The sequence below is a fragment of the Pyxicephalus adspersus genome, chromosome 10 (assembly GCF_032062135.1).
Source record: "Pyxicephalus adspersus chromosome 10, UCB_Pads_2.0, whole genome shotgun sequence".
NCBI lineage: Eukaryota > Metazoa > Chordata > Amphibia > Anura > Pyxicephalidae > Pyxicephalus > Pyxicephalus adspersus.
The window spans coordinates 34585490-34602698 of NC_092867.1; the positions used below are offsets into that span (position 1 = coordinate 34585490).

The 17209-nt window shown below is 36.2% G+C and overlaps 1 protein-coding gene and 1 long non-coding RNA gene across 4 annotated transcripts in view; one reads left to right on the forward strand and one right to left on the reverse strand.

Moving 5' to 3' along the window:
* The window catches only part of LOC140339936 (uncharacterized), a 23666-nt gene extending 19618 nt beyond the window's left edge, over positions 1-4048 (reverse strand). The window contains exons 1-3 of the long non-coding RNA XR_011922562.1: positions 3914-4048; positions 1872-1982; positions 1072-1131 (exon numbers count right to left, since the gene is read on the reverse strand). This is a non-coding gene — a long non-coding RNA (uncharacterized lncRNA). The remainder of the gene's footprint in view (positions 1-1071; positions 1132-1871; positions 1983-3913) is intronic.
* Positions 1-16769, forward strand: part of SCD (stearoyl-CoA desaturase) — a 24595-nt gene extending 7826 nt beyond the window's left edge. For all 3 annotated transcript variants that reach the window (XM_072424859.1, XM_072424862.1, XM_072424861.1), the window contains exons 2-6: positions 1936-2197; positions 6830-6960; positions 7133-7338; positions 8493-8725; positions 10523-16769. In XM_072424859.1, coding sequence (XP_072280960.1) covers positions 1954-2197; positions 6830-6960; positions 7133-7338; positions 8493-8725; positions 10523-10722 — 1014 coding nt within the window. In that variant the 5' untranslated portion in view covers positions 1936-1953 and the 3' untranslated portion in view covers positions 10723-16769. The remainder of the gene's footprint in view (positions 1-1935; positions 2198-6829; positions 6961-7132; positions 7339-8492; positions 8726-10522) is intronic.
* The last annotated feature ends 440 nt before the right edge of the window (positions 16770-17209 follow it).

Below are 17209 nucleotides of genomic sequence, written 5' to 3' on the forward strand. Positions count from 1 at the left end.
GTATCCTTAATTATGGGAAATGAAATGCTTACTATGGATTCATTATCAAAATGAATTCCTTGCCATGATCTCAGGTTTCTTTGAACATATCTCTGCGTATAAAAAGCTTTGTGCTGGAATGAAGAATGAAGAATTTGTCACTTTAGTTAGCCAGAAGCAAGCAGATGTCTTTCTGAGAATGAATGGCTTTTGCCTATCGTCCTTTGCACCAGGACCCTCCACTGTTTGTCCTTTGACATGCTTGGTGGCCAGAAGCACGTGGTTACTTTTCCCCCCATTCTTCTCATGAAGAAGAAGAAAGGATCAACCGGTTTGAAAGGCTAACGCTTTCAATATCAATATAGTACCCTAGGGGTACATGCTAATGGCTTAAACCACATCTCATCAGGACTTCTATGGCCAGTTTTACTTATTGTTCAGTTTTTCATAACACTGATTGAGCACACTGGGCACAGCCTTGTTTTCATTCAGGGATACATGAGTAAGCAGGCTTTAGTATTCCAGTAAGGAAAGAAATCAAGCTTGGAACTCAATGACTGCCGTTGTTATTTGTAATACATTGTATGAAAATAATTTTGAAACTGTCCTTGTTGTCTAAGAATTATTTATCCTTCATTCTTATCATCAATGACCCAATGATCTGATTTGCAATATGACATATTTAAAATATTGGCTCCACTGTCCACTGCTCCAATGTCTTGGACGTCTCTGACCTTCATATCTTTGTTATGGACCTTTTGTTGATAGGATTGGCAATAGCCAGATTTCATAGACTCTTATAGTGCTTCTGAAAAATGGTATTGCAGCCTCTTGTCTTATGATTGTACCACCTAGCCCTGTAGCAACTTTAAATGGCGGTATTCAAAACCAGGGGTTACTTAACCTGGATTTTTGGAAGCCCAGATTCCCTTTTACTTAGATAATAGGAACATTGGCAACTACAGCAAAATAGGTAGGTGGCTAACAGCAGCAGCTGAACACATAGGATAAAGGAGGATAATAGAGATTATTAGCATGCAGGTTATGTCCCTTGTACATTATTAAACATCATCATGTTTGACTAAGGCATACCTTTGTTAATGGCGTGCAGTTCTCTACACATGGTAACCAGTACACAACAATTCTTGTTGCCTACAAGCAAATGAAAAGGCCATTAAAATAGCATCAGTAGGTGTCTGTTGTAAAATCCAATTTAGGCTTTATTATGTTTGAAGATTGAGGTTTAGAACATTGGGCCTGATTTATTAAAGCTCTCCACGGCTGGAGAAGATACACTTTCATCAGTGAAGCTGGGTGATTCAGCAAACCTGGAAATAATTTCCTAAAAGTAATTTCCTATTTGTTAGCAAATGTATTCAGTCCTGGACCAGGTCCTTTCTAATTTCACTGATGAAACTGTATCTTCTCCAGCCTTGGAGAGCTTTAATAGATCAGGCCCAATGTCTTCATTTTGTATGGATTAGAGGAGGGTAAAACATTTGTCAGTTTTTTTCCCATCTTTGTTTCATTAGGAATTCATATCCTGTTCTGTTGATTCAACAGGAAAAGACATGATATCTTTCTAATGTAGGGGACTCCCTCTTAGGCAGAATTAAGTGTCGTTTTTCGAAGATTACCAATAATTCCTCCTCTGGTGGCACCACACATTTTGGATTTACCTTCACTTTCATTCCAGGTGACACTAGTGATCAGAACAGTTAGAAAGAATGAATCTCTCAAAGTGAGACACATAGACAGCCAAAAAAAGCAGACAATGGTTCTACCTCCTCACCACTCCATCTACATTTTTCTTAATTTTTGCATAAAGTTAGACTTCTACACTGCACTACACTGTTTTTATTACTCATTTTAAGTAACACAAAGGTACTCACGGGTACACAAAGATAGATTTGCTTGTTTCTCATCTTCCTAATGATTTTCCTATATTTCTTACAGATTTCTACGATTACCATCATGTATCGAGGTACTCAGACTGTGGGTACCTGTGTGGAAAATCCCACTATAAATGCTGAGGATACTGAAGTAGAACGTGAAATGACAGATGATGTATTTGACCATACGTATCGTGAGAAGATAGGTCCTAAACCTCCTGCCAAAATAGTATGGAGAAATGTCATACTGATGTCCTTACTACATCTATCAGCAGTATATGGGATATTGCTTATACCATTAGCAAAGCCTGCTACCTTGGTTTGGGGTAAGCCATTACACTCTTCATGTTTACCAATACAAGTTTCAAAGTGCATGCTTGTTTGAAGTTAGGAACTTCCTAGAAGTTCTCACCTAATAGTGAAACATAAATAGGAATGACAATGCCAGAACCTGCATCTGCTAGCAAGAAAAACTCCTGTGTTTTCTGCCTTACAGCTATACCTGCCAAAGATGGTTAGATCTGTTCCTAAAAGCAATTAACAAGTGCCCTGCAGAAAGCGGTATCCACTCCTCATTATTATGGCCAATATGTTTTTAGTATTTAAACTAGCAGACCTTCTCTAACAGATAACATGCTCACCCTTCTTTAAGTTTATTGGAAGCCAGTATAAGCTATGGTATACTTGTGCCTATCTCCACCAATATCTTCATGGTCCATTCATGATGGGTAGCAAAAAATGTTTACTGTTTCATGGTAGGAGACGAGCAAGAGTGACCACACAAGGATACTTGTTTTCTGTCATTTTTCTATTTATTACACTATATTCAGACTGGCAGAGAGTTTGCAGTGCCGTTACCGCTTCCTCATGTCAGTGAACCACTGCCTCAGGAGAGACGCTACATGTAGCTTCTACCTACTGCAACCCAATAGACAATGAATAGGGTGGCAATGAACGGTTCAGTACCTCTCACTGCTGTCAGATCTGCTGTGGTGCAAGTGACCAAGTGGCTGGCAAGTGCCAGGAGTCACACAGGGTTGCTTGATCCCACTGCAGGTCTGAACCTACCACTAATGTTATAGCATGCTGACCCCATTTATTGTTAACTTTTTACAATAGGAAAATCCAATATGCAATGTGAATTAACACAACAGGAACATTTTAGGTGACCGAAAGACGAATGATAAATGGTTGCTTCAAGTAACTGCAAGTTTGTGATTTCATTATGTTGTTTTCTGATAATATGTTGGTATTATTCCATATTTATCATTTATATAGATCAAGAGGATGTTGAGCTACAATAACTGTCTGTCTTTTTCACGAACAAGACATTAAATCACAGCTAGTGTTTTTTAAACAAAAAAATTTGTTTGCAGTGACCCTGGCTGGAGCATCATCAACATTTCTATTCGTTCAATATCATTCAAAACTGTTTAAATCTATTAAAATATGCTGTTAGGTAGATTGATTGCAGCCATCTTATCTGAGTTAGACAGTTGGGAATTATTGACTGAGTACATAGTATGAAATGGATAATAAATTGTACATCATTTATTTAGCAGGAAGTGTTGGCTCAGATTTAAAAGTCTGGCAACTTTCAGTCTATGGGCAAACACTGTTGCTGGACTAAATGCTGTACAAGCTACTGGAGGTATTGACAATTTATAAATTAGCCAGAAAGGTTGTTGCTCTATGTGTAGTTCTTGGCATTACACTCAGCTATATGTGTGTTTAATTTCTAGTAAACATCCCAGGAGCCATTTAACCAGTGTTCTTAAAAACAACTACATCTTTAACTGCAAACAATATTAACTGCAAACAATAATATGATTGGGTGGCCTAATTGCTCCCTACATTCTGTATACATTTTCCCACCAATGCTCAGTTTGATATGGTCAACTGCATTGCAATGTTTGGTGTGCGGTATAAAAGATGAAGTAACAGCAGTAGGTGCAGCAACAGACCAGAATACCAGAATCAATATGGCGCCTCAAACCACTGATAGATTATCCATATACATTCCTATATTCCTATATACCTACCAGGCGTATAGTAAGATTAGGAAGCTGATTGAGTAGCCCTTGCTATCTCTGCAAACTACCAATACTCCGCTGCAGCCGGAACTGCCAGTGGCTCCTGGTGCAGAAAGATGTGTCTAATGAAGAAATCTTTTTCTTTCTCATCATTTTAAAGCTTATTCTGATATTTATTCATTGGGTGCATTATGTGCATAAAGTTCCATTTTCTGGAAAATTTCAAAATGACAGTGGTAGTATACACAGAACCAATTTTTATTAAAGTCATACTACATTTAACAAACACCCAGAAGGTCACAAAGTCACTGTTCATAAAGAACTAGCACAGTGCATTTTCATGGGATTTCTATTGTTCAGAGCATTATCCTGCTAATTCAATTATTCAACCCTTCCTGAACAAATGTGAAAGCAGCCTGTGTAGCAGGAAAATGTATGCGCCTCCAGTCAGCAGGCACACCATCCATTTCACTAATGGCACAAACATTTTTGCCTCATTTTTGTTTTTAAACAGCAAGTTTGTTCATCTTGTAAATAAATGTATTTGTTGAAAGTATTTGAACAAGGAGTATGTGCATTTTATAGTAATGTCTCTCGAGAATGCTTCATTTGCAGGTATCTATTTATCACTTAAATATAGTTGCTTGTATTATGAAAATATATAATTTAATTTAAAGCAGATAATTGTGCTGAGATCAGAACAAATCTTCTGGGAAGATTTGTCTCATGTTGTAACTACTGTACATAATTATGTGCAGTACTTTTGTAGCAATCACTGACACTACAATAGAAATGTCTTTTGGTTTCTGAGAAGGGCCATGTAACTGATCCATAGAATTTAGAACTGAAAAAGGAATTTTGAAGGGATTCATTTATAAAGAGTTGAATGGCGGGGTAACCTGAGATTTGCTATTCATTTGCATATTACTCACCAACGTTATCCGGCAATTGTTTGGAGTTTTAGTTTGTGAAAGTAAAGTTGAAAGTGATAAAAATATTGATAAAGAATATAGAAAGGAAAAAAGGGATTTCCAGAGGAGTTTCAAGTTAATTGCTTTATATAATCTATCCACCGTTTTTGCCTCATTTAAAACCTGTAACTTTACATATAAGGGTGTAAGGATTATTTCAAAATGTGGAGGTTTGGGCCATAGCCATCAGAAATATACCAATGTGCCTGGTCTGCACTCGTCTCTCTTTATTTCTTGTTAAAGAGACATTTTTACCCTTACCTGTTGGGATTAAAATGAAAGTATTTGGGTTTAGATGATTTGTTGGGGGTAAGGGTGTTGTTGATTTGGTTTAAATTGTAAGCAGGATGTGGAAACTTAAAGGCTTTTTAGATATGAGTTGAGGGACTTGGGATGGTGATATTTGTACTCCTCAGTGCACAATGTGGAACTGCAAAATCTAGCAGCTACTGGAAATAAGAACTAGGATACTTAGCAAATCCAGCAATTTCTGATGGATACTCCCATGACTATTTTGCCTGTTTACATTTGCTGTGGATTTGACACATATTCCCTGAACATTACCCACAGTCATCTTATAGCATTAACAAATATTGCCAAAAGTAGATTAGGATTGTAGGTGCATACAATCAGGTTCATATACAGTCCCAGTCCCTGGGTTAAGGACATCTGACATGTGGGCCTCCAATGGGGCTTGAAGGGGGCGGTTTGCATAACTTTCAGAAGAAATCTTTTGCTAAACACAGCTGAGGTTGTGGTTGATCTTAAGGACTGAGCTCTTTCTGTAGCCTCTTGTAACCCTTGTAATGACCAAGACAATCTCTGCAGTTGTTTATTTTTGCATATCAAAGCACAGCTTGCTCCAGAAGTTAATGAATGTCTAGGCTCCATAAATTTTTTTTTTTTTTGCTTTGTTTGTGAATAACTCACAGTGAGGATTTTATACAGTAATTGACACCATGCTGCCTTATATTATGTTAAGTCAAACATCTGTCCTAATTGCATTTTTTTGTAATAATAATGTAATAATAATGTAAATAATGTACCTGTTTCGACTTACCTTCAAAGCCAACTTAGGAAAAAACCTACAGTCCCTATCTCGTATGTAACCTGGGACTACCTGTATATAGTTTTGGCCAATCAGTAATAAATTCCACAAGTTTAGGATTTAATGCTTTGGTGCTATGTACCAGCGTGCTAATTTTTAAAGTAGCAGACATTAATGGAAGGAAAAACATTCCGCCCTCTTCCAAAAACTTCATCATTTGACTTCATGTAGGAGTAACTACTTTCAGTGATACCACAAGCACTGGTAAAATCAATATCATTGGCAAACCCAGATGTTTTTGTGATTTGATCCCTCAGAAGAGGAATTAAAGGAAGAGCCCTTGGCCATACTAATGACCCCTCTCTTTCTCTTATTTGGCTTTCCCTTCAAAGGAGGTATGTGTCCTGTTCTCCCAAACAATGCCATTACAAGAAGACTATGATACAATAAATGTGATATGTAAAGTATAAATTAGGTAATATATAGATGTAGCAAAAAGGGGGTATCAGTTTTGGAATGTTTAGTATTTAGTTATATATGGTCTATGGTAGTCTAGCTTGAACCACCAAAAAGAGATGCGGAGGCTCCTGAACTGTTAATGCTGATGTTTAATTGCCATGTTTAAAGAACAGGCAACTTTAAATATTTGAGCAAAAATAAATAAATAATTACATTTAATACATATTTAGCAGTGCAGTGACATATAAATCTGATTTTTTACAGAACACAAAACAATCATATGATAAGTGTTTACTAATCTTTCGAATTGTGATGCCTAGAAGTAACCTTGGCTTTGAAGGCTTGCCTTGGTTCTCTCAGAGATAAAGTAACTAGCTGAAACTAGATTTAAAATGTTGCACATGTTGTATTGGTTTTACACAACTGAATATTGTCATTATTTCACAGCTTGTCTATGCTTTACAATGAGTGCCCTTGGAGTGACTGCTGGTGCCCACCGCCTCTGGAGTCACAGATCCTATAAGGCCAAAGTGCCCCTGAGGATATTTCTGGCAGTTGCAAATACTATGGCATTTCAGGTAAACATTTCATATGTTCACTGTACTAATTATTCAAGGATGAATCATTCACTACAGCGGGAAAAAAGTGGGACCTTAATACTTGTTTAATCCTGTAACATTTTGTCACATTACTTTATTGTGCCCTATGTGTTCCGATTAATACAGTTTTCATTTTTATGCTTTGTTTTAGAATGACATATATGAGTGGGCACGGGACCACCGGGCACATCACAAATACTCTGAAACAGATGCCGACCCTCATAATGCAATGAGAGGCTTCTTCTTTGCACACATTGGTTGGCTTCTTATGCGAAAACACCCAGATGTTATAGAAAAGGGCAAAAAGCTTGATTTAAGTGACCTTCATGCCGACAAAGTTGTCATGTTTCAGAGAAGGTACGTTTTCTAAGATGTGACTTTGATGTCAGTGATATTTGTGCAGCACATCCTCAGACAACCCATGCACCATATACCCACAATTTTAGTAAAGTAAAACATTAGTAAATGCAAACATGATTTTAAATATGTTTATTATACAGGTTCTTTCTTTTCAAATCCAACTGTTCTAGAAGTGCATTAAGCAGAACACAGCTACAGTCTACTTTGAGAAATGGCCTTGTGTTTTAACACTAAGGGCTCTTTTTTAAAACAGGGAATCTGACATTCCCTCAAACATTCCCTGGTGGGAGGCACTTCTGCTTTGGAAACACTTGGACTAGGAAGATTCCCATGAGGGAATGTCAGATTCCCTGATAAATAGAGGCCTAACAAGTGTTAGTTAACGTTTGCAAAATAATACACTTAGCACACACAAGGAAAGCTAACAAACACTCCACACTTCTGCCTTTGCTGTATTTCCTATCTTCCCTGATTCACTGGTCAAGAAGTAAGGAAGACCTTAACTTCTGAGTATGGAGATAAACATTTCCTCCCCTGCATTCCCTTTCAGTGCTGATGCTAATGCAAGGCCTGTGTACTGTCACATGTAGTGTGCCTTGTTCTAAGCAAATGACGACCTTCAGAAAGTTCTTATTTGCATAGGATTTTGAGTGGTGTTTTTATTTATATGCCTTTAAAATGTGTGTCCCAGCAAAAAGAAAAAAATAAATGTTAAAAGTATACCCAAGAACAGGAAAATACCTGTTGATGTTTCCAGAATTCCACTAAGCTCCCAATTTTTATAATGAGCAGGAGACACTCAGGCCTCTTCTCTCACAGAGGTTTCTTACCTGGGACTTACATTACAGCGACATGAGTGATCGACCTGAAATCAGAATATTGTCTTTATTAGAAATAACAAATGCCTAGGATTTGGTCAAATGATCTTTACTTAAGAAGATGATCTGAAATCTTGCCTAGGCTTTTGCTTTATTCCGTATAATTGGAGGAATCCTGGGAGAAGAAAACAATTGTAAACTGTATTTCACCCCTTTTCTCTGAAACATGCTGTACTTTTGTCATATCAGATCAATACAATTATCTTGTATTTTATTAATTATTTTATAGTACCACCACCAGGTATTAATTACTTCTATACTTGTTTTTACCAGGCATTACAAGAAACTCATTCTATGCATGTGCTTTATCGTTCCTACTGTGATTCCTTGGTATTTCTGGGGAGAATCCCTGTACATTGCAATATATGTACCCTGTCTCTTGCGCTATGCTCTGGTTCTTAATGCAACATGGCTTGTGAACAGCGCAGCTCATATGTTTGGAAACCGACCATATGACAAGAACATCAACCCAAGGGAGAATAAATTTGTTGCTATAGGAGCAATTGGTACGTATTCATTATCTGCCAATATTGAGAAACATACATTTATAAAAAGATTGATTGTCCGACTGAAATGCAGTTGTTACTTATGACAGTATTATCTAATGCCGTACATAGCATGGAAATTTATTCATCTGCACCATTCTTATTGCTATGGTGGTTTATTAAAAGCATGTACATACACATAAATATATGCATTAAAGACTGGATTTTTAGGGGAAAAAATAATCAATGTGCTACATAGAATTAAGAAGCCTGACATTGTTTTTAGTATTTCTGGTTTGCCATTTCAGACCAAAATACTAAAATGTGTACACACCAATGCCAAAAAAATGTAAATAGTTTATATTTTTCATTTAGTTGTATATATTGTATACACAGACAAATCTGTATATTAAATTGGACTTAGGCTGGGTACACATGTTCAATGGTTCTCGCCCGATAATTGGCTCAGGCTGATGATATCGGACGAGAATCTGGCTTGTGTACAGCGCCCGTCATCCAACATCCGAACAACCGTCCTGGCAGATCCAGGGGCGACGAACGATCCTAATGCAAGGGAAGGGGGAAAGCGTGCAGCAGGGTGCTGCTCCTTCACTCTCCCCCTCCCTTCTCCATAGAGCAGAATGGTGCTGTATGTACAGCACTCGTTCATGCATTGTGCAGTCCTTAGTCGTTGGAAAGGATCGTCAACGACAATAATTGCACATGTGTATGTAGCTTAATAGTAAATTCATGCCTTGCTTTGCAATCTTCAAATTAACTGTTCATTTGATCATTTCTTCTTGCATGGAGTAAAATGCTACAGATGTTATCAGATAACTGCTCACTTTTCCAAAAATCTTTAGAGAAGAGCCTAGACTTATGATTGCATTTCATTCAATCCATGACCTCTGCTCCCAGACTAATGTTTGCTTAGTTATCAGTCCCCATATCACTTGTTCCTCTAATCTTTAGAGTTATACAGTAGCCATACAAATCCAAAGCAGTTGTTGATTTTTTTTATCCCTGAACAAACATTTCCACACTAGACAGCTCATTCACACTGGATGCATCTCCCAATGCAGTCAGAATGAATTGGTCAAGGTATAGAGGCGACAGGAATTTGTTCACCCATACAAAGTGCTGTATTGCTGCTCATTTTTTGATGCAATAACATTTTGCTATTCAAGTTAAATTACATTTTATTTAAATGAGCTTGAAAACTAAAGTTCAAACCCCATTTTTAATACGTTTTATAAGAGTTAATAATAAAGTTCTTTAAACCAAAGAACTAGAGAAAGACTAAAAAAAAATCTTATCCAAGCAAAGCACGTGTTGAGCATTCATCTCTAAAGGAACCCATACACATTAGGCTGCTTTACTTTGACAGGCTTCTGACATCTATTCAGCAGTTTAAAGTTCACTGATGACTGTAAAATCATCATTACTGAGTACAGAAATATTCATGGCACCGTGGTTTACATCCTTTGCATGGCCATAGCTAAGCAAGCATGTGAAGCTTTCAATGCTTTGAATTTCAGAGGGTAAAAGAGAACAAATGTTCATAGATATTTTCCAACACGTTAGAAAATCATTTTATATGATGAGTTCTGAGAAGTTGTTGTATGCAGATACCAATAACATTTTACACTACTGTGAATGATGTATACATCTTTTATGCATACACAACAGGACTGTCATGTTCATTTGCTACAGATAAAAATGAGAATTTTGGTAAGAACCAAAGTAACAGGACACATATTTAAATGTTTTTGCTCAATTATTACTGAAATCTAATTACTATTTTTTATCTTCCTTCAGGTGAAGGTTTCCATAATTATCATCACACATTCCCTTATGACTATACTAGCAGTGAGTTTGGAATCAAATATAATTTCACTACATGCTTTATAGATCTAATGTGCTACTTGGGCCTTGCCAGTGACTGCAAGAGAGTCTCCAAAGACACTATCAAAGCTCGACAGCTGCGTACTGGGGATGGAAGCCATAGGAGTGGCTAAATACTAGGAAAGCAATGACCGTTCTCAATATATTTAACAAACAAAAATAGAACAAGGATGAATATGATTACTTTAACATGATCCAGCACAGTGTTCTTTTAACGATATACTTAAAGTAATTATAACTCCACCGAGAAATTTTAGCATTCAGACCATTTCTTCTTCTATTTACTATATGTATTGTTCCTTTATTAGGCTTTTGTATTTAGTTATTATTTAAATTGTGTTTTATTGGTTGATATTTTTGCCAAGCATTCACTTCCTTACTTACAGTGTAAATTCTTGACCTAATTCCATGAAATCTCTACTCACTGTAAAATTTGTCTTGAACACTGACCACAACTCCAGCTCCCTCCTTCTCTCTCTTTCTATTAAGTTATGTCATTGACAGCTCTCAGGCTTTCTGCAACAAGAATGAAATCAAATAAGCGGACAACTTACAAGTGCCATTTTATAACAATTTGTACATAAGGAAAACAAAAACTGCTAGATGGGTTTTGTATCTATTTCATTTACTTGTATACAAGTGGTTTATAGATGTTGCTTTGCTGTCTTTCAACTGTTTGCCCTACCACTGATTCCAGAAGATGTGCAGTGGTAGGTTGCAGATTTTGGGATAAATGCTTCTAGTGAGTTGTGGCAGTTTGCATATTAAAGGTTGCTTAGACTATTAATGTACGCTTAGGGGTTCCACTCCATTACTTCAATGGCAAATTTAAAGTAGAGAGGTCAAGTATGTAGGTTCAAGTTGGCTTTCCTATTAGAAATGTGTTGCTTTATCCTAATGGATTCTGCAAAGAAAATGTTTGGGTTAACCCTTTACTCTGTTCTCTCTTAAAATACAAACTATAGATGGTCAGCCTTTGGCCTGTAAAATAGCTTACAAAACAATAGCTTTCAGCCTTGATCTAAACATTAGTAATGTAGAGGGAAGAAATGTAGCACTGGAATAGGCACAGGTATATACTAGTAATGGCACGCTACATTTTTTCAATACAATACATTTTTGAAGAAAAAGGGGAAGCCTTTTCTTGGCTTTATATTTTGATCATCCTGGTTAGCTTTGCCTACTTGTTCAGTAGTTTAGCTTTAGTTCTGGAGTTTAGTGCATAGTTGGGCATGGCTTAGAATCCCCCCTTTTGTATTTTCTGATGCTTACTGTTTCCCTTTAGTAATAGTGTAAAATATTTTGTCTGTTTAGAATATTTATAAGGTTTCTGTAGCAATTCAAGCTGGTAGACATCTTATAAGATACAAATAATACTCATAGTATTAGTATTTATCAACTGAATGCTCTTATTTGATACCAACCTTCATAATTGTAGAATAGTGTTATCTTATTTCTTTCAACAAAAAGCACTTAAATGGGCCAAAAAGGGTTGTAATATTCTGTATTTGCTTTACGGTATTCTTAAGTTATCACACATTTCCATCACATCCATGGAATAACCTAAAAGGAAGAATAGGTTACTAGTTATCAGTAAAAGGGAACTTTGCTGGTACTACTGCAGATAGTTGTATAATAATGGGGGCTGAATTTTACCATTAAGCATTGTGAAAACATGGTTATATGAATATAATTCAAATTGTGGATTTACCCTGCAAGGTTTTTTATTAATTTTTTAAGGATTCCCTAGAAAGTTTGGGCTCTCTTGTGTTTAGTGGATGAACCTAGTGGATGGGAGGAGGGCTGTAGTGCAAAAAGCAGTGCATACAGGCACCAGATACCTCCTATTATCTTACAGCAATGAAGTAACAAAATCAATTGTTGCTTGGTTTAAGAAATGTTGAACAGATTTCTGAAATTTAATTCCTTATCCTAATGGTAACTGGTACTGCATGCATAGATAGTTGGAGCATCCTACTGAACTGCAATAGTTTGGTCTTTTAAGGGTCAGTTTTTACCTTTGGATAATAACAGTATACATAGATCATTTGAGGACACGCATAGTTGTCTCTGTCATTACTGTATAGCATGTTTGATAGTTTTACTGTAACATTTCATATTATGCTTATTAGATATAGGGGGCTTTTCCTATTAAAGACCCTACAGTATCAGGTCTTCTGTACAATATTGCTTCATAAATTGCAGCATGCATGGCTAATTGAATATTGGGAAATTTTACACAAGAAAAAAACAAACTGAATATGTGCTAGCTAGTTATCAGTAAAAAGAATACAATGTAAATTAGTAGTATAAATAATACTGCGACAAGTTGTGCATGGATAGGTGTCCATCTATAGATTAGCCCATGTTTGTAGTTTTGCAAGCTATTCTGAGCTATGAGATTCTGCTTTCTAATCTCCTCTGCTTGATAGCTCAACTGAACTAAAATAAAGATTGCCTTGTGATCAGTTATGTGTTTTTTTGTTTGCAGCTCCTAATTGGTATTGACGATAAAATGTTAAAAAATAAGATTAATTTACATTAAAGTTATATAAATGTAACATAGATTACTTGAGATGTAGCCAAGTGTGTGGCAAGAATTTATTCTTCCAAACCTATTCTTAAAACTTTGTTCACTTCAAAAGATTTTAGATCTGAAAGTTGAGGATTCATTATTTATAGAATCATCTCAGTGTTATAAAGTAATATCATTGCACTCCTTCTATTGCTTTTTCTTGCAAGAAATTTCTAATAAATTATTTTTGTAAATTTGTTGGCTTCTCGTATGCCACAGTCTCCCACTATAAGGGGAAAAAAATTGTGTATTTGTACACATCTAATGATCAGCCTTTAGCAATCTTCATTGACTTTGCCCTGTAAAGTATTACTTTATTGTGGTGGTTTGTTTGTTCTTCCAGTTTTGTTATACAGCCTGGAAGCCAAATAGTCTAACCAGGAGGCCTGAAGTTTTTGGGAAATCTAAAATCCAAAATATAATTTTTTTATACCTTGAGCTCTGGCCTAAAAAACATAGTGCTGTGTTCAAATACACACTATGTTTTTATTTTTTATTGCCTTTAATGGATTGGCCTTTTAGGCTTGTTTAAATTTAGATGTGTGCATTGGTTCTTCACCAAAGTGAATATCCCCTTGTTTTTTTAAAGACAAATCCTACTTTTTATGAACATAGGCACTTAAACTTAAAGCACTTATTAGGAGTAAGAAAATCTCCACCTTAACAATTGCAATAGGAACTTGTTTAGGACTGAAAACTAATAGATAAAAAATGTAAAACTCATTTATAGGAAAAGGGATGATGATTTTTCACTGATGGTATTGCTAGTAAACTGCAGATTTTTAAACACAAGGGACCATCATCAAGGAAAAAGTCTCAGACAGCCTATTTAAGGTGAAATAAATGTGAAGGGATTTACAAACAATGTAATCTGTCTGAGGTAAATAGATACAAAGAATCATTAAATTTAAATAAATAAATGTTAGTCTGCCTATACATGTGCAGTGAAGCTGATAGCTCAGTTTATTGTGCATTATGTATGGTAACTTTAGCAACATCATTTAGAATGTTATGCAAAATGTACAAATACAGTAGCTGCCAATGTACATGCATGCACCACAATAAACATTCTATGAGTTCTAGAAACTTTGTAGGTGCTTTATTTATGTGTTTACTTCCAAAATAATGGGTTGCCCTAAAGCATGTTAACATGTGCATTAATGTGCACATGTTAAGTCAAGTAACAAGTTTAAGGAGCACCTTATTCTTCCAACAGAGGCATTTACACTCAGAGAAGGTTACCAGACTAGTGTATTTTGGGCTGTATATCACCCTTTAGCTCCTTCTTTTGTTGCCTTCAGCAAAGTAATGAATTTAAACCAAATTAGACTCCATTTGATAAAGTCTGTACATTGGCTATACTTGTTGGCACTTTAATTGGGACAAAATGTTGTAGGTTGTAAATATTATTGTGATAAAAAGTCCATGTTGTCAGCATCCTTATAGTCATTCATATAGTGTGAGCTCAGGGTGTCATGGTGATGCCAGGAAGTGAGTTGAGTGATTCCGGGGCGTCATTCAGCCCAGTAGAGTAATGGCGCTGAATTAGTAGGGGCTCAGTTTCGGAGGGGAATTGAGTATTTCAGTGAGATGATTTTTTTTTTACAATTGGCGGGCTTTTAAAAAAAAAAAAACACTTTTTTTGTTTTTTTATTTTGACATGCTAGACTTAGAATGTCAAAGCAAACCATTTGAGCATAGGCTAGCCCTTCTCCATGACCTAGATCCATATCTGGTCAATGTGCATGCTGCCCTGTCACATTGGTGCATTTTTTTATATATATATTTCAATGAAAAAACGTCCTGTTTCTACAGGCCATAGATCTTATGAAGTCACCCAGACAGTAGGACAAAGTAACCCAGGGCAGAAGAAAGCCATATTCATCTTACTGTAGCTAGATCAATGAATGATGACGTTTTCCTGCCTGATGGATTACTGTGCTATGTACACTTGTTTGTTAATGTGAAACTTCAGCACCAGATACTTTTGGTCTTGGAGAGAGTGCAGAGGGATTGGAACTCTGTAAAGTTTTCATTTGTTGTCTTAGTCCTCATTTGCCTGATAAACAATCCCCATTCTATTCAAAATTGAAATAATAAAAGACATTTGTTGCACTGTAAAACAAACTCCTGTGCAAAGGATTAGACAATAGATACGGAAAGATAAAGTTCTCTGAAATGTAAATCTGGCTTATCTCAGTACCCCAACTTATTCCTCCTGTAAAATAATTTAAATACTAATCACATATTTGTGTTTGAGGTGCCTTTTCTGCAATACCACATAACTATTTAACACAAGCCAGATATCATTCCATTGCTAATGCAGTCATCTGGATGTGAACTTGCAGTAGAGTTCATGTAGAGGATTGTGTGTATGAGTTTAGGGTTATAAGCTGTGTTTTTTACGGGACAAAATAGGAACTTTTTCCAGATCTCTGATTGGTTGTGGCCAGCAGGAAATAGTTGGCCACTAAAGTTGTGAAACTTATGTTTGAAGTGGTCATGTTAGGGTTGGGTTCTGATGTTTGATCAATGTAGCAACAATTAGTTTAAAGTAAGGTAAAAGTTATACTCATAGTTAGACTTAATATGTAACATTGAATTTCATTCAGATATGCTTCCCAAATCCCTACTATTGGTTGGCCATAGTACAGAAAAAGAAATACTATTTAATAAACTGGCATTTGCTATGAACTACACACTAAGCTTATTGGTTGTTTAAAGCATAACCCTCATCTGCTTCTGTAAACCATACTGTTAGTGTACTGATTTAGAGCTTTTACAACTAAAAATATTCTCAAAAATATCTCAACAATTGCAGATTTTCTTTCATCAGTAAACTGTGAAGAAAGGGAATATGGTAATGACACATAAATTATAGTCAGGGACTTTTAGTTGAGACAGCAACAGACAACATTACTTAAGCTGGGTACACACATGCAATAATTGTCATTGGAAAGGATCTTTCACGATCCTTTCCTACCACTAAGGACTGCACGATACATGAACGAGTGCTGTACATACAGCACCCTTCTGCTTTATGGAAAAGGGAGCGGCACTCCGCTGGGGGCTCTCCCCCTTCACTTCCATTAGGATCGTTCGTCGTCCATCGTCCGTGGATCCACCAAGACGGTCGTTTGGACGATGGGCGCTGTACACACGCCAGATTCTCTTACGATATTTGCCCTGAGCCGATTATCAGACGAGAAGCATTGCAAGTGTGTACGTAGCTTTAGAACATAGGGATTCTTTTGAGGATGTTTGTTTTCTCTTTAATGATCATTTCATTATAGTATATTGTCTTGTGATTTTGTTGGAAAAACAATAGTAAGAGTGTTTGTCTGAGTCTCTTAGTTATGGATTTAAAGTAAAGATGTCTGTGGGTGCAATATTATATATACAGATTGCATTTTGAAGCTTGAAAATAAATGACACAAAGAAACACACTAGGGAACAAGAATCAAAATGGCACCCAAGTAAACTTAAACTGAAATGTAATGTTAATTGTATGTATACTGTTCCAACAAAACTGTTAAACTGTGTGACAGAAAGTAATGTTTTCTATTAATAAAAACTGTAAGACTACGTTTTTTGGTTTTTTTTTTTTCTAAAACATTTAGAAAAAGTACATTTTGTTTGTGATTGCTCGTTACACCAAGTACTCTATTCTGTGCTTGGATTAGCCATATGATATAGAAAAAACAAATATGTTTAAACTTTTGATGATAGCAAGACAGACTACTGTATTAAAAAAGGCATAGCTAGACCATAGACAGTCCAGACATTGGGATACAGACGTACTGTAAATGATGAGGAAGGTATTTATATAATGCTGACCATATGTCATTGACTGCAGATGTAATACTGAAAGGTAATCTATCTTTACTCTGGGCCATCCGCACTGGCCCAGGGACAAGTGACACCCAGCCAAGTTCTACCCTGCAAGTGGTGTGGATGGCCATAGCTACTAAAAAACTCCAGACTGAACACATTTAACCTAGATGAGAAATTGATCAAACAGAAAT